Source organism: Stigmatopora argus, chromosome 1 (genome assembly GCF_051989625.1).
Source record: "Stigmatopora argus isolate UIUO_Sarg chromosome 1, RoL_Sarg_1.0, whole genome shotgun sequence".
NCBI classification, from domain to species: Eukaryota; Metazoa; Chordata; class Actinopteri; order Syngnathiformes; family Syngnathidae; genus Stigmatopora; species Stigmatopora argus.
Window position 1 is genome coordinate 17,440,261 of NC_135387.1, and position 21,309 is coordinate 17,461,569.

General features: G+C 40.0%; 1 protein-coding gene across 9 annotated transcripts in view; it reads left to right on the forward strand.

Moving 5' to 3' along the window:
* The window catches only part of ubr4 (ubiquitin protein ligase E3 component n-recognin 4), a 38,710-nt gene that overhangs the window by 1,032 nt on the left and 16,369 nt on the right, over positions 1–21,309 (forward strand). Inside the window, exons 2-53 of one of the 9 annotated variants that reach the window (XM_077604605.1) lie at positions 635–732; positions 816–919; positions 1,037–1,166; positions 1,366–1,505; positions 1,571–1,670; positions 2,033–2,174; positions 2,273–2,397; positions 2,739–2,863; positions 2,980–3,039; positions 3,140–3,330; positions 3,653–3,752; positions 3,844–3,981; positions 4,101–4,218; positions 5,899–5,940; positions 6,031–6,102; positions 8,151–8,338; positions 8,427–8,583; positions 8,660–8,745; positions 8,870–9,039; positions 9,315–9,594; positions 9,758–9,890; positions 10,033–10,112; positions 10,187–10,315; positions 10,478–10,660; positions 11,351–11,473; positions 11,557–11,786; positions 11,933–12,051; positions 12,123–12,220; positions 12,498–12,655; positions 12,737–12,943; positions 13,178–13,279; positions 13,358–13,458; positions 13,540–13,927; positions 14,004–14,067; positions 14,163–14,354; positions 14,570–14,640; positions 14,860–15,052; positions 15,595–15,828; positions 16,138–16,308; positions 16,409–16,591; positions 16,666–16,824; positions 17,423–17,575; positions 17,662–17,889; positions 18,019–18,176; positions 18,455–18,629; positions 18,757–18,958; positions 19,134–19,297; positions 19,412–19,628; positions 19,773–19,989; positions 20,531–20,563; positions 20,796–20,859; positions 20,956–21,090. In XM_077604605.1, the coding sequence (XP_077460731.1) occupies positions 635–732; positions 816–919; positions 1,037–1,166; positions 1,366–1,505; positions 1,571–1,670; positions 2,033–2,174; positions 2,273–2,397; positions 2,739–2,863; positions 2,980–3,039; positions 3,140–3,330; positions 3,653–3,752; positions 3,844–3,981; positions 4,101–4,218; positions 5,899–5,940; positions 6,031–6,102; positions 8,151–8,338; positions 8,427–8,583; positions 8,660–8,745; positions 8,870–9,039; positions 9,315–9,594; positions 9,758–9,890; positions 10,033–10,112; positions 10,187–10,315; positions 10,478–10,660; positions 11,351–11,473; positions 11,557–11,786; positions 11,933–12,051; positions 12,123–12,220; positions 12,498–12,655; positions 12,737–12,943; positions 13,178–13,279; positions 13,358–13,458; positions 13,540–13,927; positions 14,004–14,067; positions 14,163–14,354; positions 14,570–14,640; positions 14,860–15,052; positions 15,595–15,828; positions 16,138–16,308; positions 16,409–16,591; positions 16,666–16,824; positions 17,423–17,575; positions 17,662–17,889; positions 18,019–18,176; positions 18,455–18,629; positions 18,757–18,958; positions 19,134–19,297; positions 19,412–19,628; positions 19,773–19,989; positions 20,531–20,563; positions 20,796–20,859; positions 20,956–21,090 (7,630 nt within the window). The remainder of the gene's footprint in view (positions 1–634; positions 733–815; positions 920–1,036; positions 1,167–1,365; positions 1,506–1,570; positions 1,671–2,032; positions 2,175–2,272; positions 2,398–2,738; positions 2,864–2,979; positions 3,040–3,139; positions 3,331–3,652; positions 3,753–3,843; positions 3,982–4,100; positions 4,219–5,898; positions 5,941–6,030; positions 6,103–8,150; positions 8,339–8,426; positions 8,584–8,659; positions 8,746–8,869; positions 9,040–9,314; positions 9,595–9,757; positions 9,891–10,032; positions 10,113–10,186; positions 10,316–10,477; positions 10,661–11,350; positions 11,474–11,556; positions 11,787–11,932; positions 12,052–12,122; positions 12,221–12,497; positions 12,656–12,736; positions 12,944–13,177; positions 13,280–13,357; positions 13,459–13,539; positions 13,928–14,003; positions 14,068–14,162; positions 14,355–14,569; positions 14,641–14,859; positions 15,053–15,594; positions 15,829–16,137; positions 16,309–16,408; positions 16,592–16,665; positions 16,825–17,422; positions 17,576–17,661; positions 17,890–18,018; positions 18,177–18,454; positions 18,630–18,756; positions 18,959–19,133; positions 19,298–19,411; positions 19,629–19,772; positions 19,990–20,530; positions 20,564–20,795; positions 20,860–20,955; positions 21,091–21,309) is intronic. The other 8 variants (XM_077604630.1, XM_077604614.1, XM_077604623.1 and 5 more) reach the window with 8 other exon arrangements.

Sequence of the window (21,309 nt, forward strand, 5' to 3'; positions counted from 1 at the left end):
ATCATCAACTCTATGTCCACGCTTTTTGAATCAGTTGCAAGAAATTTGGAGAAATGTTGAAGGCTGATGCTGCTAGAAAAGACATTCTATTTGCTAATGATGAGTCGATGAGACAATGTGAAGCATTATCTAATAAGCATAACAGGTGGATTTTTGTATTATTGCAAGCAACCTTATTGAGACTTAACTGACAGACTAATTTGGTAAACCTCTTTTTATACCTTTATCTAATTTGAATCTATATTTGATATCTTTCAACTATGTAGTCATTTATTATGTATAATTGTGTCAGTTACATTCTGAGATTTACATGAATGTGATGTTGCTTTTGTACTTGGATTGGGTGCAGATTTTTTTAAGGTTCATTTTAGCATTGCCCAAAAGGAAGAAGTTGCTGTATTAGTCCTTTCTCGCTTCTAGATATTTTCTTTTATTTGTTATCTGTGCTTGTAAGCTCATGGAATTCAGGCCTTCAGAATTCTGGTTCTATATAAGTGATTTGGTGATAATAGGTCGGTAGGTAATTGGTCTCTGGTCAGTGAAAATGCTCTTGAGCTTATTTAAAAAAATGTAAGCCCTGTGATCTGTCGGTGACTGCCCTAATGTATTGAATGATTGGAATTTTCTTTTGCAGCGAATCTGATATTCTTCACCATGACAAACAGTATGAGCCATTCTACTCGTCATTCGTGGCTCTCTCTGCACATTACATCACCACAGTATGTGGGCAAAGTATGTAACATCTGTAATCTAATAATTATTACATTTACCCTTTTGCAGCCAGTTATTTATGATTCTCAAACTTTTTTTTGTAGTACCAAGGAATCAGCTTCTCTCAGTTGCCTCTGCATGCAAGGTTCTGATCGAGTTCTCTTTGCTGCGCCTGGAGAACCCAGATGAAGCCTGTGCAGTGTCCCAGGTAAATTCAGCTACTCAGGAGCAATTTGATTTTCCAATGGAAATCTATTTTCTATCATGTTGTAGTCAAGTTGATTAAAAAATATTTTATAACCTTGTGAATACAATTTTCTTTCAGAAAAACTTGATCCTTCTAATAAAAGGACTATGCACTGGTAGTAGCAGACTGGACCGCACAGAAATTTTTACTTTCACTGCAATGATGAAGTCTGCAAAGCTACCACAAACTGTTAAAACCCTTTCAGATGGTAAGAGTTGTGTCCATATTTACTGAATATGCCACCCAAAAATTCTGAGGCATTTTTAAAAAAAATTCGCACTGAGTTCCTCCTTTCCAGAATGAACCTTGTGACTATCCATGCAATAAACTGTCCCATTGATCCCGCTGGACAATGACGTTGCAAATACCAATTCTAAAATCTTCTCTTGTGCATTTTTTTCCAACAGTGGAGGATCAGAAGGAAGCTCCCAGTGCTGTGAATCCAGAATTGCGACACAAAGAAGTACAGATGAACTTCTTTAATCAGTTAACTTCAGTTTTTAACCCCGACCTCAGCACCGTTTTGGCCCCTTCAACTCACATGCAGGCAAGGATTCACAAGGATTTCAAAATATCATAAATGTATGTAATTCAATTTTTTTTGCTTTACAGGCAGACAGTGATTGTGAGGAGCAGACGTCTGACCAAGTTGTCCAGGCCAAAATGAAGAATGCGTTTGTCTCGCAGAATGTTTCAAGCTTACAAGAACTAGGTAAGTAGACAGTGAAAACACTGAGATGCAACACAATCAGACAATTTTTGAAATAGACTAGAATAGGAAGGTTTTCTGAACAATCTAATTCAAGTCACCATTGTCGGAGGAATGTGAAATGCAATTTGAAATACCAGTGTTCAATTTCGAAGTAAACAAACCTCGAATACATTTTGAGGGAAACAGGAAAACATAGAATCAGTTACAGGGCTCTCCACTACATTAAACATTACCTCAAGAATGTATGCTTTATGTAATTTTTTTAAACCTTAACCTTTGACTCTGTCCTCTGGAAACTCTATAGAGGACCTCTGATATTCCACTTAGGTGCAAACTGTGAGGGCTTCTTTTTTTCCCCTCAGGTGGGTCGGAGAAGCTACTCCGAGTGTGTCTCAACCTGCCCTATTTCCTACGTTACATTAACCGTTTCCAAGATGCCGTGTCAGCAAACTCTTTCTTCATTATGCCTGCCACGGTTGCTGATGCCACAGCAGTCCGCAATGGGTGTGTTGTGTTTTTAGATTTACCATGGACAGTGTAGTCTGCCAATTTCAGTCTCGTATGAATAAGTAACCAATGTGTTCTATTCTAACCATCCGCAGATTTCATTCACTGGTGATTGACGTAACTATGGCTTTGGACACGCTCTCTTTGCCTGTACTGGAGCCATTGACACCAGGCAGATTACTGGATATGACTGTCCTGGCTTTGAGTTGTCTCTATGCTGGTAGGTTGATCATTTTCTTTATAGTGTTTCAGTGATTTTCATTGGTTTTACTCAAATAAAAACCTATTATTAACCCGTTATAGGGCACTTATTGGCTGCCATTGAGGATGAATGAGGAACTGAATGAATTACTCATTCCTTCATTTATCAAATTAAATTTGTGGTTTGCCACATTCTTGTCCCAATTTTACCAAAAACATTTGTGCTTGGACCACCAAAACCTTCAACAGTCAGGGAGGAATGATTTTTGTTGGTGTTTAACTCAAACAATTTGAATTTGTTCTCACTTTTTGTATGATTTATTTATGAAAAAAGAGAAAATAAACCCTTTTTGCTTTTAGGTGTGAGTGTGGCCACATGCATGGCCATTTTGCAAGTAGGAAGCGGCTTGCAGCTTCGCTCTGGCTCCACCGGAACCAAAGAGGAGGACTATGAAAACGACGCTGCAACAATAGTCCAAAAATGTGTACGTTTTATTACTACAATGCTCATAACTTTTATTTCTTAGCAACAAGTCATAGTTTGTTTGACTGACGGCCATCAATTGACTTGAATTTGTGTACTGTAATGTTTTGGAAACAGTTGGAAATCTATGAAATGATTGGGCAAGCCATCAGCAATTCTCGCCGAGCTGGTGGAGAGGTGAGCATCGGGCTACTTCCCAATGATGCACTGCTGATTCTCTATGAATTTCAAGTCGATGCTGCACTAGATAATAATCGTTTAATGTTCTGTTCTGTAGCATTATCAGAACTTCCAGCTGCTTGGTGCCTGGTGCCTTTTAAACAGCCTATACTTGATCGTTAACCTGAGCCCCACAGCCCTGGCAGACAAAGGCAAGGAGAAAGATCCTTTGGCTGCATTGCGTGTCCGAGATATTGCTGCCCGCACCAAGGATGGCGCTGGGTCACCGAAGTTGGGTCCAGGCAAAGGGTAAATTCATTTTCATTATACATATTGTGGCCAACTCTTGTTGATGGAACTATATGCAGTCAACACTCATTTATAACAAGAAATTATATCAGAGTAGTTCATATCTACTGATCCAGTACAGAATTCTCTCAATTCAATTGGTAGAATTTAATTCCTAAAATGCAATTATCCACTTCTAAAAGAAGGCTAGACAAGATTGCTTTTTAATGGTTTTTAGAATCATATAATCTCAAGAAAAGTGGAGACAATCGTTTTGCATTGCTATTGAGATTGTAATCTAAAAGGCAAGGTATTGTTTCTTAACCTTTTTTTCTTTTTGAAGACACCAAGGATTTGGAGTTTTGTCCGTTATCTTGGCTAATCACACCATTAAGCTTTTAACATCACTTTTCCAAGATTTGCAAGTTGAAGCCCTGCACAGGGTAAGCTGCTGATCTTATAAAATGTTGACATTTTAGTCATAATATGAATGGCGATCATCAGTTAATGAACCATCCCTGTATTGCCCTGCAGGGTTGGGTAAGCGATGGTCCACCTGCTGAGCTCAACATCATGGCACAAAGCACTTCGATCCAGAGGGTCCAAAGACTCATCGACTCAGTACCGCTGACCAACCTTCTTTTCACGCTTCTGTCCACTGCCTACAAAAAGGTAGCGTCCTTGTCATTTTTTTCCTATTACCCCTTAATGTCATGAGGGCTTAGAGAAAGAATGTGTGTCCCGTTCTTGATGGATTTACGAGGTACATTCTACTACTCTGCCTCCATCAGGCTTGTGTTCTCCAGCGCCAGAGAAAAGGCTCAGTCAGCAGTGATGCCAGTGCTTCCACTGACTCCAACACCTACTATGAGGATGACTTCAGTAGCACAGAAGAGGACAGCAGCCAAGGTAAATTTTGCTGATGGCCTCAGGAACCCTTAGCTCATCATTCGGCATGGGACATTGCAGGTGTAAAAATCAGAAAAGATCACACCTTTACCCATCGTGTCCTGTACAGCTTTGACAATAATCTAATCTGAAACATTTTTACTTTCCTAATTGTGTAGACTATCCCTGTCATAAAAAAGTGCAATCCATCAGAAAAGGAGAAATGCTTTGTTGTACTGAACCCAGAGCATTCAGAGCCAATCTTCCCGGGGTTTCAGTTTTTCTTTTATTTCGAGTTATGAGACCAAATGGGAAATTTTGGTCTAAACTCCAGGATGATGCGTGAAAACATCATTCTCTGCAATGGGGTGGGGGTACTGCATGGCATTAACAAGAGGATCAATGGAGCCACGCTTTGCCAGATTTTCATTCAGCAACAACGTTCTTTCCAAAATCCCAGCATTGAAGATGGGTATAGCTGGGTCTTCCAACAAGACAATGACCCCTAAGGACATACCTAGGATTCCCCAGGAGTGGCTCTTTAAGAAGCTTCTGCATTCTGGATTGACCTAGCCAGTCCCCAGACCTATATTCAATAGAAAGTCTTTGGAAGGATCTTAACCTCTGCATTGCACAGCCACACCACCCAACTGGATAGGTCTAGATCAGTGGTTCTTAACCTTGTTGGAGCTACCAAACCCCACCAGTTTCATACCTGCATTCATCGAACCGCGCCAGTTTCATATGCGCATTCACCGAACCCTACTTTCATGGAAAATACTATGCAATGTCACGTGATCATCTGCAGCCAGTGATGGTAAAGCGGGGCAAGTTATCGTGAATAGACATGATCAGTCGATGTGTCTTGACCTCCGCGGCAGAGGGTCCACCGAACCCCTAAGATCGACTCACCGAACCCCTAGGGTTCGATCGAACCCAGGTTAAGAACCACTGATCTAGATATCTGTGTCGATTTAAGAAAAAAACCTTTTGTCTTATTGACTTTTTTGTATGTTGCGCGTTGTTTTTATGTTTTTAGTTTTGGGTCCAGTAAACAAAAAAGAGAAACCGAATGAAAATTCCAATTGAAACTAATTGGATGGCTATTAATAAAATCGTGGTATTTCTTATTTTTCAAACTCTGTGATAGGTATCTGTTTGCAGTGGAACGACTCATATGATGCGTTTTTTTAATTAATGTCCAATATGGATGAATTTCTTTTCTACATTATTTTGTCTCTAAGTAACTATTCGTACCATCCAGAAACAAGCCTAGTCCACATCTCAAACCTAGTGCTTTTCCTTTCTGTAATTGTATTTGAACATTGACGTTTAAAGTCCTAAAACCATCTAACATGGGAACTGATAATATTGTCCCAACCAACTAGAGAGTTGCTTGAAAGTTCAGTGTATTGCCCGTCTTTCTCCAAAATAGCTAATAAATTTTGTCTCCACAACAGCTTGTAGTTAAAAAAAAAAACTAAGCCCTGGTCGACTTAGGTCTTTCTGCTAGTGTCAGTGTACGGAGTTGCTTGGAGAGAAAAAAACGAAACAAAAAAACTGTCATCCACCTCTGTGGATAGATCAGATTAGAGCAGTAAGAAGGAAGAACACACGCAGCACACTCACAAAAATGTATAATTAACATTTTTGTCTAGTCACCCTATATGATAGCGCAGTTGACAGTGTCTACTATCTCAGCAGAGAGAAGACAGGAGAAGACAAGTGCAGCTTGTGTCTCAGGTCAGCAGATTTCTGTCCTCAGGTCAAAAGACTTGGTGTACACTTCACTGTCCTACATTCATTTTGTTATTGTATGTCTCACTTCTGTAGGCTATGAGCTACAGCAGCTAAGAAAAGAGCCACAGAGGAAGGAACTTTGGCAAAATATCAGTTCTCAGCAAGGTGCCTTTTGTAATAATTGGCTGAATTTAAATGAGATTTTTTTGTCAAAGAGGTTCAGCTGTGGTTCATTGTGCTTCAAAGGATAATACCAGTGGTCTAACTATGTGGGTCTTTTACTCGATAGGGAGGGAAAAAAGCTAGTTTTTCAGCTTTGCACTGTACGGTCATTATTATTAACACTGTTTAAGGTAAGTTCAGACTGTTCACCAATGTAATAATAACATCTCTCTTTTTATCGTTTGCAATTGTAATTGAGTGCGATACTTTTATCCAGTTTTGATATTTTTCCCCCCATGTTTTTTTTAATTGCACATTTCATTATGGGTTATGCGTGTCTAAAATACTTAAATTATTCGAATTACAGAACCCACTTAAAATCAGTGGTATTATTCTTGAGTTGAACAAATTCAGATTTTGCTTGTACTGTGCACTGAAGCATACTAAGGTGCCCCTCACTGACAGTTGTCAGTTAATTTTTTTATGTTGCATGCACATGTGAATATCTACTTAAAGCTATGAGTTTGCAATTAGCTAGAAGAATTAAAAATATATATATTTAAGTGGATTTTTTGCCTATTTTGCGCTTGATACTGAGAGGCACAGTTGGCGATTTCAGAAGCATTTTGACATTTCATGTCAAATTCTCTCCAAATTCAGGCAAGAGGAAATATTACAGCTAAGACAGTCTGTATTGAGTGGATAATTATTTTTCCATAAATTGGGATATGTATTTATGTATATATATATATATATATATATATATATATATATATATATATATATATATATATATATAAATTTTGCTTTTAATATGGGCACCCTGATTTTCGATTATCAGTTACCAAATTCTGCACTTTTAGAAACATTCATTTCCTTTCAATTAAGATGGGAGGTCACTCAAAATGACCAACTCAAATAATTATTTATAGTAAAAAAAGGTATTTACTTCAGGTTTGGGTACCTTATTTTCGGTTTTTGCCTTCGCCCAAGTGATGATTATGATATATTTTTTTTGACCAGTCTTGGTTAAGGTAGCCTTATTGCTCAAATATGAATCGGATCTTATGCTATGTTTTGCTTTGGTCTTCATAGATCTAAAACCCTCATTTTTGACCACCTTTTATGCCTGGAGTTTTTGGGGATTTTTTTAAGGATGGGGAATCGATTTTTCCAATCTCCAAGACTAACACAATTCGTGATTAAATTGTTATTTTCCTGCACCCCTGTCTAGTGGTTTAATAGTGGGCCTAATACATTCTTCTGCATTCTTTATATTATTTACGTATTTTCTGCAGAAAATAGAATAATGCTTTGCTTATAAAATCTTATGCCATTCGATGTTTGTGGAAATTTACATGTATATTTTATGTTTGGAATAAGCGTCAGAATTCTACTGTCGTTATAAGGCCACAGAGAAGTTGCTAATAATTACTGAACTGATTTACAGCATTGCATAGGTTCTGCACCCAGTGGCACTTTTCTATTTCACAGTAGTGTATAAATCTGTGGCCGGAATAAGTTATGGTGTTTATGTGGAAATATGTGGATATATAGTACAGGCCAAAGTTTGAACCCATCGTGTTTATGTGGCAATATGTGGATATATAGTACAGGCCAAAAGTTTGAACCCACCATCTCATTCAATGCATGTTCTTTATTTTTATGGCTATTTATTTTGTAAATTCTCACTGGGTGAATCAATACAATGAATGGACATGTGGAGTTGTAAAAAGCTGTAAGCTTTGTGAAGTGGATCTTTGTGGGCTTGAGTTTATGAATCACAACAATTATCCTTTAGCGCGCGTTCAAATGAATTCATGCTTTTCTTCAGGCCAATTTCATATTACTTCATCATCTTTAAGTGGATATTCACTAATAAATGTTCACTTTTTACATTTTCCTGTCCACCACTAGCAGTGTTGTAGGTGTCACCAGGTAGACTTAAGTGTGACTCCACCTACCACTTCACAAACACATGGACATGCTCAGCAAACTTGCTAACTAACACCTCTGTACAAATTTTCACAGACACTTGTTTTCCATTGCAGATGATGACAGTGAACCAATCCTCGGACTTTGGTTCGAAGAAACTATTTCACCTACTAAAGACAAAGTAGCCCCTCCACCGCCTCCGCCACCTCCCCCTCTGGAGACCTCTCCCAGACTAAAGAGCCCCAGCAAGCAGAATCCAAGCGAGAATGGCAATATTTTGGCGGGTCGTAAAGATCCAGAACTTGTGAGATTTTTGTTTTTTTAATCCATAAATGGTTACTTCATAGCCAAGTTTGATCATTTTTAAAAAAATCATTAATTTCTACCTTCAGTTCCTCAGTTTGGCCTCCAGCATTTTGAACTTCATCACCACCTCCATGCTCAAGTCCAGGAACAACTTTATACGGAACTACCTAAGTGTGTCTCTAACGGAGCAACACATGGCAACATTGGCTGGCATCATCAAAGATGTGGACAAAGATGTAAAAGGTTTGCTTTAAAAGTGCCACTCTGTACTTGAGTTTGCTCTGGTTTCGATTCTACAGTAGTTATTATCTGCCTTCAGGGTCCTCAGATGAAGCCTTTTCCTTAGCTCTGTATCACTTCAACCATACCTTGGTAACATCAGATCTACCATCCCCATCCCTGCAGGTAAAAGAAATGCATTCTGCACTTATTTTAAAACCCATTCTCACCCACTCTTCTGTACAATATACATTTTGGAATATGACGTACTTTGGTTTATGTTCAATCTTACCGTTATCTGTCTTCTCAGAACACCCTTCTTCAGCAACTCGGTGTTGCACCCTTTGCGGAGGGTCCCTGGCCTTTATACATTCACCCACAGTCACTTTCAGTCCTCTCCAGGCTTCTCCTTATCTGGCAGCACAAAGCCACTGGGCAGGGAGACCCCGATGTGCCCGAGTGTATGAAAGTCTGGGAGAGGTATTGTTAATGTTTCTGTTTTCATACGGGTTTAACCCTTCATAGTGCACTCATATAAATGCTATGGAAAAAAACAGTATAGCTTTAATGTTTTTGGGAGCCATTACCAGAGTTTTTCTTTTGAATCATTTTAATTAAATCATATTGATTTTGTTTAGCGATTTTAGGATTGAAGCAGACCTCAGTCTCATCACTACAAAACAGCATGAGCCAATAAAACCCCAATTCACTAAATACACCACTGTCCTTTTAAATATCTTTGTCTCCTATTCTAGATTTTTGGGAACACTGAAGCAACACACTGTTCAAGGAGCTGTTCAAGGGGAGGATGACCTTAATGTGGAGCACCTTCAACTAATGCTTCTGCTTTTCCACAACTTGTCTGAACGTGGCAGAAAGACGGTCCTTACTTTGGTCACTCAGGCAATCACTGACGTAGCACTGAGCAGAGAGAGCCAGTTGAAAGCTGTACCTCTCAACTCGGCTCGCTTGCTCTTGGTTTTTGACTATCTTCTGCGACACTACTCAAAGGCCCCCATGTACCTTTTTGAACAGGTACATCATGTATACTGTACTGTATATCTCCTAACACCTTGAGTATTGATAGAATATTCTTGAGAAATTTAGATTTTTCTTTTTTAAATAAATATTGGGAATATTTAAATACCTGCAATATATAATGAGATATTTAGATTTTCCTAAAAATATTTATTCCTAGGTCCAGTACAATCTTCTTACTCCGCCATCAAGCGGGCCAAGTTCACTTCATGAGGTCGGCAAGCGCAACAGTCTTCCTCTTTACTACGGTTTTAAAGAGGTGGAGGAAAACTGGGCTAAGCACTGTCCAGCCAGTAAGTGCAAGAGTCAAAAATATTCTTACTCATATGCTACATGAACTCTAATTAGCAGCTAATCTTTCCTGCCTGCTTGGATTACACTTAGAAAATTGACTTCATCATTAATCTAATAGTATTTTTCCCCCACTTTTTTTAGACTCAAATGCTCAACCCAAATTCTACTGTGTTTTATCCCCCGAGGCTTCTGAAGATGATATCAGTAGACTAGACACTAAGGTAATGTCATTGTTCTTCCTTTAGACTGATGATATGAACAGAGCCTTTCAGTTTGCATTTGGTCTCCTTTGTAGGTGTTTCCAAAGCTCTTCAACGGAGCAGTGAAATATGATGAACTGTATACTAGTCTCATTTCACTCCTGGCAGCGGGCTCCCAATTTGACACAGCAAGAAGACAGGAGACCAAGTCTATCACTCCAATGGTGAGAGGCCCCTTCCATTTAAAAAAAAATAGCAGCAGTTAAGACATTTTTAAGTACAATTCATACCCTCCAGCAAAATAATTGAAAAATTTCAGGTTTTTATAAATTGTGAATAAAATAAAAAATAATGCCAAATATTCAACTGGGACTCTTTTCATACAGGAGGCCTGTTCCCTTCAGTACTTCTTCTTAGTGCTATGGAGGATCTTGGGGGCTTTACCACCTTCAAAAGCCTACATGGAACAGCTTAAATCTGGATGGGGGGATCCCAGTGAGAGTGACATTCTACATACTTTACGGTGGTCCTCACGCCTCAGGGTGTCTACATATGTGAACTGGATTAAGGTATGTTGACTTTAAGTAATGGGGAGTGCCATAGAATTCCCTTGTTGGAAGAGATTTTTCATTTGCCTGTCAAGCCATGTTCAAGATGCATGGAGAGTCAGTCCGGTCTTCTGTGTTAGGTCTAGTTTCAAAATCGATGCTAGAGCAGCTCTGGTTTCAAAATCGATGCTAGAGCTGGTGCGAGCAAGCACAGGCTGAATCTGAAAGGCTCAGTCATAGAAGCACAAATGTGACGTAAACACAATGTGACTCATGCTGTCGGTTTTTGTCAAATTGTAGTTCAGAAACACATTAAGTGACATTTTTGTGGGACAAATCTAAGCGGGCATAGTGTATCGTTATGTACAGTAATTGTTTTTGAAAAGAGAAACGATGGTAAATCAAAATGCATGTGCTAAGTTTGGTGTCTTGCCGCACTTTGAGCGAGCCTTTACTTTGTGCAAGTAATAGCAAGATGCTGAAAAAGTGCCATGAAGTCCCCCACAGCAGCGTATTCTATTCGCTGTTGCCCCTTTATGACGCATTGGAAAATACTGCCTCGCGTGCTATTTGTATGTCCCGATTGAACATCCAATTGAAACCACGGAAAAGGAAAGTGACTTACCATGTGCACTGTATGTTGAAAATGGCGAAAGTCAGGCTTGACAGGCTAATTTTTCATCATGACTATGTACATATCCTCATGAACAGGACCACTTAATAAAGCAAGGAATGAAAGCAGACCAAGCAGCCTCTTTGGTCGAAATCACTGCTGCTAAGTGCAGCACAGTTAAATATGACGTGGAGCTTGCAGAAGAGTACATTGCCCGACAGGTACTATTCTTATCAATTAACCCTTACCATCCATTATGGACACATTGTTAAGGGCCTGTTTTTATTTGACTATTAAACTGCAGATTTCAACGTTCTCCAGTATTGACCCAAATGTCCTAGTTCCACTTGATCAGCTGCCTTCGCTACAAGCTATCTATACACTGGATGCAGTCATTTCCAAAGTGCAGGTGTCCTTGGATGAACATTTGTCCAAGGTTGCTGTTGAAACGGACACTCAAAAGTCATCAGAAATCACAAAGAACTTGTTGTCTGCCACGTTGCAACTAACTGACATTTACACAACCTTCACAAGGTGAGTTGACTGTCTTTAAGGGACTGCTTGTAATTTTAACGAGTGTCAACAAAGAATATACATCAGTTGATTGAATCTATAAATGTGAACGTCTTGAACAATTTGACTATTATGCATCCAAATTGAAATCCTTGAGTTGTTTCTAGGTCTTATCTACTAATGAACATCCCAGAAGAAGGAGAAAACAAACTGTCAGATGCCAAGCTCCAAGGTTATGCTGCTGTGTTATCCATTGGCTCCACCCGGTGCAAAGCCAACTTGCTGGGTATGGATCTGTATTATTTAGGACAAATGTTCAGTATTTGCACACTAACCATTTTAAATGAACACTTACAGGGCAGAATGTTATGCAGAACCTACCACCAGCTGTTCAGACAATATGTGAGACATGGAACAGTATCCATACCAATGAATTCCCTAACATCGGATCTTGGGTATGTATTCATAAAAATCACATTTCTATTTGTCCAAACTGCATATTACTGAAGATTATGGCTACACGTAACAATTATTTCAACATTCAGTCACTTTCCCTATAGAGTTAGAGTGCTGAGATGCTCACACAGTAACCATTCTGTCCACTGCTATATTTAAAGAAAGATGGAGAAATTGTTTTTCAATCTCATGATTTACCTAGACTGATTTATTGATTCTTCAAGTAATTGTTTTATGACAGCCAATGCATTTCAATGCAACAATCCTCTCTTACAGAGAAACGCATTTGCCAATGATACAATTCCATCAGAGAGCTACATCAGTGCGATCCAAGCAGCTCATCTGGGAACACTGAGCTGTCAATCTTTGCCTCTGGCGTCTTCTCTCAAACACATTCTTCTTTCTCTGGTTCGGCTCACCGGTGACCTCATTGTGTAAGTCCACTCCAAATTGTGAATTAGTTAAATGCTCCATGTTTGCGTGGCTTCCTGAATGAATTTCTGCCTGTCGTTTAGCACAGAGGAGCTGGATCCTACTCAGATTGTGCGTACCTTGCTGCCTCTCCTCCTGGAGAGCAGCACCGAGAGTGTAGCAGAAGTCTGTACCACGTCACTGGAGCGCATTCTTGGTCCTTCAGAATCGGATGCCTTTCTAGGCCGCATATACGAACGTTTGGTGAAGGGGTGTTACAACATCATCGCAAATCACTCTGACCCCAACAGGTAGCTGTTTCACAATACATGAGTTGGATTTCATCCCTGCTGACCGCCAGGAAGCAGTGCTGAAAACACTGAATGATTACTGATCTCAGTGCTCTCAGCACCACACCCAGACAGTCATTCGGGATTCCTAGAACCATAGTTACATTCGTAACATTCGATATATACACCAGCCAAAATCTGCGACAATGGTGTATTGTTTTCCTTGAACTCGATTTTTTTTTGTCTTAATCCCAGTGGTTTGGACGAGTCTGTTCTTGAAGAGTGCCTTCAGTACCTTGAAAAGCAACTTGAGAGTGTTCAGGTCCGGAAAGCCATGGAGGAGTTCTTTTCTTTCGGGTATTTTCTTGACTGTTGAAACATGATATTTTAGTGTGCATGAACACAACTTGCTCAGTCACCATTACTTTTTTGCAGTGGTGAGCTTGTCCAAATTATGATGGCGACAGCCAATGAAAGCCTATCTGCAAAATTCTGCAACAGAGTGCTAAAATTCTTCACAAAGCTTTTCCAGCTAGGTAAGTTTATCAGTTGAAAATGGGAAACAACATGGTGCATCAATACCTTTTAAATGTCGCTGTGATACTTTCCCTCCCCAGCGGAAAAGAGCCCAAATCCCAGTTTGCTCTGCCTTTGTGGCTCTCTGGCACAGCTGGCCTGTGTGGAGCCTTCTCGTCTGCAGTCCTGGCTGACGCGCATGACCGCCACACCACCCAAGGACTCGGAGCAGCTGGAAATTGTTCAAGAAAACCGACAGCTTTTGCAAGTCCTCACTACTCATATAGTTCGGGACAACAGCCAGGTGGGGGAAGGAGTCTGCACGGTCCTCCTCAGCATTTTAATTCCCATGGCAACAGACATGCTGACTAATGGAGATGGGACAGGATTCCCTGAGCTCATGGTCATCATGGCCACTTTAGCTAGTGCTGGACAGGGAGCGGGCCACCTGCAGCTGCACAGGGCAGTCATTGACTGGCTCACGCGTTGGTAAGTAAATAATTATTTATTTTAATGCAAAACTTACCTCGATGCGCATTGTCTAAAAAAATATTTTCCTTTACAGCAAAAAGTATTTAACTCAAAAGAATGTTGTGGAAAAAGTGAGCACAAACACATCCCAAGGCAAAGTGCGTATTTGTTTTTTGAATATGCGATTCTGGAAAAGTTACAATTTGGCGATAATTTGATATCTCATTAATGTGTACTGCTTTCTTAATTTCAGCATGCAAACATGTTGGAATGCTCCTGTCACATCATCTCCTATTTAGCTGATGTGATGAACGCCTTGAGGCAGAGTAATGGTCAAGGTAGCACAGCAATTCTCATGGAAGGAGAGGAAAAAGCCATGGAGGTGGACTCTGATTGGGTGGAGGAACTAGCTGTAGAGGAGGATGATTCTCAGGCTGAAGATTCTGTAAGATTTTTATTTCTCTGGGTTTGTGCCTGCTTTTGAGGGAATAAGTTATATAACTGGCTTCATTTTACAGGGAATAAAAAGAGATATTTTTTGTTAGATACTGTTTATAATAAAGCATTCAGAGCATTCAAAGCATTGTCGTTAACCACTTCTGATTCATGTTGAACATTCAAGGTGAGATTTATGTAGCATAATTTGTCATCAACTTACAGGATGAAGATTCTCTTTGCAACAAACTCTGCACTTTCACCATAACTCAGAAAGAATTCATGAACCAGCACTGGTAAGAATCATTATTGTTGATGATGTATTTAGTCAGTTGCCCTATATGGGTTCTCTACGTATTGAATTTTGTCAGTTACAATCATTAATAGAGAAAAAGAATGTATGGAACAAGCGCTATAATGCAAAGCAAACAGTAACTAACATCCAGTACTGCCAAAACCGATATAGATAAAAGTACTTATTGTCAGGACTAAAACTGCTCCATTTCATGATCTAGGTACCACTGTCACACCTGTAAAATGGTGGATGGGGTAGGTGTGTGCACTGTGTGCGCCAAGGTCTGTCATAAAGACCATGAGATCTCCTATGCCAAATATGGCTCATTCTTCTGTGACTGCGGAGCCAAAGAAGATGGCAGCTGCCAGGTGAGACCGAATACGTCAGGTCATCATGGGAAGAGAGCAACAGCGGTAACTTTGGCTTGCAAGTCATTCCAACTATTGATTCCCATCCAGCCATTTCATTTGTTCAGTACTATCTAGCTAGTTCTAGTTCACAAATGGCCAGTAATATTAGAGAAAATTCATGTTGCATTGCATAGATCATGTAACATAGGCCAGTTTTCCTAGTTTATCCTTAATTGACTGTTTTGATACAGTTTGCATGGAATGAAAAAAAAACATCAACCATATTTAATGTTATTGAAGCAACTTTGACTATTGCGTTTGCTTCACTATTGGTAATGTAACGACTAGTCATATTTTAACAAATTGTTAGCATATTCTATACATGCATGCTAGTTTTTTTTTGTTTCCAGTCTTGTGCAAGTTTGTTTTTAAGCAGTAGTAATGGTATTTATTTGGTGCAATACTCTACCTAGCAGTTGTTTTCGTAAGCATTTTTTTAATGGAGAAAGCTTTTTCTCCAAATTATAAAGATGTATGTTTGATTTTGATGATACTTTTTCTTTGGATTGTCTCATTATGAGTATCTTGTGTTATGTCATTAACAGGCCTTAGTGAAGCGCAGCCCAAGCAGTGGTATGGGTTCTACTCTGAAGGAGTCTTCTGCATTCCAGAGTGAACTGCGTATGCCCGAGAGCGCAAGTCGTCACCAAAATGTCTCCCCATCTGATAAAGGCAAGGTGACCATCTGTGATGGTAATCCTGCTGATGAGGACAGACCAAAGAAAAGCAGTGCGTGCAAGAGTATTGAGGGCTGCCAGGAAGAGCTGCTCTCTCAAGTGGTGAGGAAAATATTGTTTGAGTTTCACACGTTGAAAGATGTACGAGATGCTTTTTTGGTGGTAGCAATAAACAAATTCATGAGGGACTTGGCTGTCTAATCTAATCCGTTTTCAAGATATCATTTTTGTGACTCTTTCCATAATTACCGCCAAATTTAATCACGTCTTCTGTTTAATATTTTACACACATCTTGCAAGTTTGAGAAACGTGCAACCTAATGCATTAACTCCGCCTTCTGTAGGTGGCACCTCTTGCTGGAGGTAATAGCACATCAGTTTCATATCCCACCCTCTAATGTCTCCGAACAGAATGCATCATCTACTGCTGCTCTCATACTGGAGATGCTGATGTTCCTAATGGAAGCCATTCAAACAAATTTCCAGCAGGCATCGGCTGTTGGCAGCAGCAGCCGGGCGCAGCAAGCCCTAAATGAACTTCACACTCAGGATAAAAGTGTGGATATGACAGATCAGTTGATGGTGGGGAAATGTCTTTTGGTTGTATTTCTGTTATTTTTCCTCTCTCATTGACCTTTAACAAAAGTTATCCAATTGCCTTCTTTTTGCTTTTTCTCTTCAGGTACCCACTCTTGGCTCTCAGGAAGGTGCTTTTGAGAATGTGAGGATGAATTACAGTGGTGACCAGGGGCAAACAATCCGTCAGCTCATTAGTGCCCATGTTCTGAGGCGCGTTGCCATGTGTGTCCTGTCATCACCTCATGGCCGCCGTCAACACCTTGCCGTCAGCCATGAGAAGGGAAAGGTCAGCCTTACTAGTGGTAGAGTGAAAATGAGCTTCCATGAAAAAGTTCTGATGAAAAATTACTTCCCTCACAGATAACCGTTTTGCAGCTGTCCACTCTCTTGAAGCAAGCTGACTCCAGTAAGAGGAAGCTGACGCTCACCCGTCTGGCCTCTGCCCCAGTCCCTTTCACTGTCCTCAGTCTTACAGGCAACCCTTGTAATGAAGATTACCTGGCTGTGTGTGGCCTCAAGGTATCTCAACATAACAACTATTTTTGTGTTGTATTTATTGAGCAAATGAGTAAATAGCAAAAAAATACTGTATATTTATTTTAATTTAATGATGTTGTTGATAATAATTGGTTTAAAGACTTTCACACTAGCGACATCCTTGTGTGAAAAAGTCTAGCAACAAAGCACAACACGATGAAAAATGGAAGAGCTAATATAGATGCTGCCAGGAAGTGATGCGTGGGAAATCTTTAGGAATATGTGGACATCACATTTTATTATTTGTGACTGTTTGACGGAAAATCTGACGTTTCAAATATAAAAATGAATAATATATTTTTATTCATATTTATTGTGTAGAAATTAAACCTAAGAAAATTTCAATACTCATCACAAGGGCTTTTTTATTTTATCGGAAATGGAGAACAACTGGCTAAATAGGCATCTGTTAACATAACAGTTTTTCAGGGGGAAAAAACATGTCGCACTTGAGTATTAGTCGCAGGCTCAACTAAACTATGAAAAAAGCCCAATTTATGTTGCGGGAAAATAGGGTAAGGTTTTTGTAATTAGGGAATTTTATTGTTGTTTGATGTCCTGTCTTTTGTCTTTTTTCGAGGACTGCCATGTGCTCACGTTTAGTAGCACAGGTTCTGTGTCGGACCATCTGGTGCTGCACCCGCAACTAGCCACAGGCAACTTCATCATCAAAGCCATTTGGTTGCCAGGCTCGCAAACGGAGCTAGCTATCATCACTGCTGATTTTGTAAAGGTCTGCATTGCGAGAAAAATACCTGCACTAGTTCCTTGGAGACAGATACAGATTGATATTGGTCATATTCAATATTTCTCCCACAGATTTATGACCTATCTGTGGATGCATTGAGTCCCATGTACTACTTCCTCCTGCCAAGTTCCAAGATTCGTGATGCTACCTTTCTTTTCAATGAAGAAGGAAAGAACATCATTGTCATCATGTCTTCTGCGGGTTACATATACACCCAGGCCATGGATGAATCCAGCAGTGCTCAACATGGACCATTCTATGTCACAAATGTGTTAGAGATAAGCCATGAAGATTTGAAGGTAAGGCATAACATCCAGGATGTATACCATTAAAAGGACATTATCCCTACTTGTATATAAGTAGATCAATTAAGAAGCTAGGTTTGCTTGAATGTTTCTTTTTCATTAGATTTTCCTTTTTCCTTTTAGGACAGCAATGGTCAGGTTGCTGGAGGAGGGGTCTCAGTCTATTACTCCCATGTTCTCCAGATGCTTTTCTTCAGCTACAGCCAAGGAAAATCTTTTGCTGCCACAGTGAGTCGTAGCACAACCGATGTCCAACGACTCTTTCCCATCCATGTCAAGAGGTATGTTATCTTTTTCTGCTTGATGAGGGCTCCAGACTGCCCTTGATTTCGATGTAATGCAAGCAATTTTTAAAAATCTACTTCTCATAAAATTTGTCAATTTATTTCTGACATATACTTGGGTTGATTTTTGAAAAGCCTGTCCTCGCTATGTTGGTTATGTGATCACTGACCACCCAAATAGTTTTAAATGGGCCCAATCGATCGGTGCCACTTAAGTGATATTTCAATTGCCCTGCCCATTTTAGCCGTTAAAGTCGTATCTTTCCCCTGTATAGCTCCAATGGCAGCAGCAATAAGATGTCACCGGCTCTTTGCCAGTGGTCTGAGGTCATGAACCACCCAGGGATTGTATGCTGTGTGCAGCAGACAACAGGCATTCCACTAGTTATTATGGTTAAGCCTGACACCTTCCTCATTCAAGAAATTAAAACTTTGCCAGCCAAAGCAAAGGTAAGACCGTTCCCAATTGGTTTCATAGTACTGTGTCTGGGTTGGTAGCTGTAAAAAATAGTTCTACAGCTACTTTTGTGTCCTAGCAATGTTTTTGTGTAACCCAATACTTTATTTTATCTTCTAGATACAAGATATGGTTGCAATTCGTCATACTGCCAGTAATGAACAACAGCGCACGACCATGATTCTTCTCTGTGAGGACGGAAGCCTGCGAATCTACATGGCCAATGTGGACAACACTTCTTACTGGCTGCAGCCGTCGCTACAACCCAGCTGTGGCATCAATATTATGAAGCCTGTCCGCAAGCGCAAAGCCGCTGCTACCAGTGAGCTTCTACAAATTATTTTTTCAATACCAGATTTGTATAGATATATACTATATACAATATGTCAAATACTTGTTAGTGATAATTTGACCATTTGATGCTATAAGATCTTTAATTGGTCGGAAAATTATTTTCAACTAAGACTATAATGTTCATATTGTCTATCTGTTTTCAGCAACCCGAACGTCCAGTCTGGTAACATTCCCAGTAGACTTTTTTGAACACAACCAACAATTGACTGAGGTGGAGTTTGGAGGCAATGACTTGCTGCAGGTCTACAATGGACAGCAGATCAAACACAGACTCAATTCTACAGGGATGTATGTGGCTAATACAAAGGTATGCTCAGTGAAGACTACATAGTCTTAGCTTTGATCAAAATTGTCTTTTTTCCGTTTGCCATGTGAGCTCAATAAAACCATTCAGGTGTCCCTCCCCCCTCTTTGTATCTAGTCTGGAGGATTCACTTTAGAAGCGGTCAACAACAACAGTTCAATGGTGATGACTGGCATGCGAGTGCAAGTTGGTACTCAGGCCATTGAGAGGGCGCCCTCCTATGTGGAGGTTTTTGGCCGCACCATGCAAATAAATCTGACAAGGGCTCGTTGGTTTGACTTCCCCTTTACCAGAGAAGAGGCATTACAGGCTGACAAGAAGCTGTCAATTTTCAGTAAGTGAAATTTTGGATTTAGAATTTTTCCCTACGTTGGCTAAAAGCACAACATAAAGTAGTAAAACAATGCGTCCTAACCCAAAAACTGTTATAATTTTCAGTGCTGATTTAAAGGATCTTTTGCCTTCTTTTCCGTGACAGTTGGAGCTTCCGTCGACCCGGCTGGAGTCACTATGTTGGATTCAGTCAAGATCTATGGCAAAACTAAAGAACAATTTGGTTGGCCTGAGGAACCGCCCGAGGACTTCTCTTCAGCGTCTGTCAACAATGTCTGCAGTCCCAACCTTAATCAGAGCAATGGTACCTCTGATGGCGATGTTGTCACACCATCCACAACCAGCGGCTCTTTGCTGGAAAGGTATGACCTCATTTATTTTATTTTTTTCCTCGTGAACCAGTAGCATTGGTGCTTTTCATGAAGTAAATGTGAGAGAGAGTGACCATGACTTAGATTTAGGCTCGTTGTCTTGATCTTTTCTGTCAGTCTTCATACTTTAATATCTTTACTCCAAAAAGATGTGGACGATTTGAACAAGTCATCAACAAGCGGGGGCAATATCTATCTTCGATTATATATCGATTCTGTAATGGCAGGACTATTGCACTAAATATTGTTTCACTTGCACACTGTTAGTTTGCCACAAAATTCATTCCCGAGTATGGTTATGAACTGTGTACATTTTTCATGTTTTCCGTGAGTCTAACCTTTAAGCTTGAGCTGTTTTTGTTTATTGGTAGCAGGGTTCTTCTTCGAGTAAAATACTGCATGGCTACAGCAAAGTCATCTTTCTTGCATGCTCTCATTTGTTTTTAGCAGTTGTTTAATTTCACTTGTTCATTTCTGTGATCCTCACACATTTTTTCTTTTTTTCTTTTGCTCCCAAATATACAATAAAAAGTTGTGAAACTGAGTCCTTATCCACCTTGGACCGGTTAGTAACAGCCCTTTCTCTGCTCGTCTTGTTGTACGTTTATCTGCATGTGTGCCTGTTTGTGTGTCCATGCCTGAGTCGATGAAAATGCTACACACCATCTATTTCTGATATGTTCTTGCTGTGTAACATACCTTTTTCAGTTTAGAGTAGTAGTTTGACTTTTGCACTTATTTCACATTTTGGACAGCTCAAAACTATCAGTGGGTGTGATTCGTACTTTTAATTGCAGGCTTGTGGTAAGTGCTCTGGAAGCTCTGGAAAGCTGCTTTGCTGTTGGATCCTCTCATGAAAAGGTAAAGTCTTCAGAATGTAGCATGACAGGACTGAAATATTTGAATTAAAAGTCACCTTTCCTTGGGTGACCTTGAATAACCATTGACTTTACGCAGGAAAAGAACAAGGCTGCTGCCCTAGAGCTGGCCACTTTACTCCTGTCAATGCCAACTCCAGCAGGTGTTCAGCAGCAGACAAAGGGACTCCTTGCCAGTCTGCACACCAGCCGTACTGCCTATCACAACCACAAGGTAGCCCAAAAGATTTGTGAGAGTAATAATATTTCAAGTATCAATAGGTAAGCTAGAACAAGTAGATGCAACTATGAGTACGTGGTTTTGTGGTTGCCGAGGAGATAAATCATAGGGTCTCGTTTCTAATCTCGACTTGTCTTTGCGTCCACTCGGGCAATTCACTCAACCTGCTAAGGTTCTTCTGTTCACTCAATCTTTGCCATACAGGTATGAAGA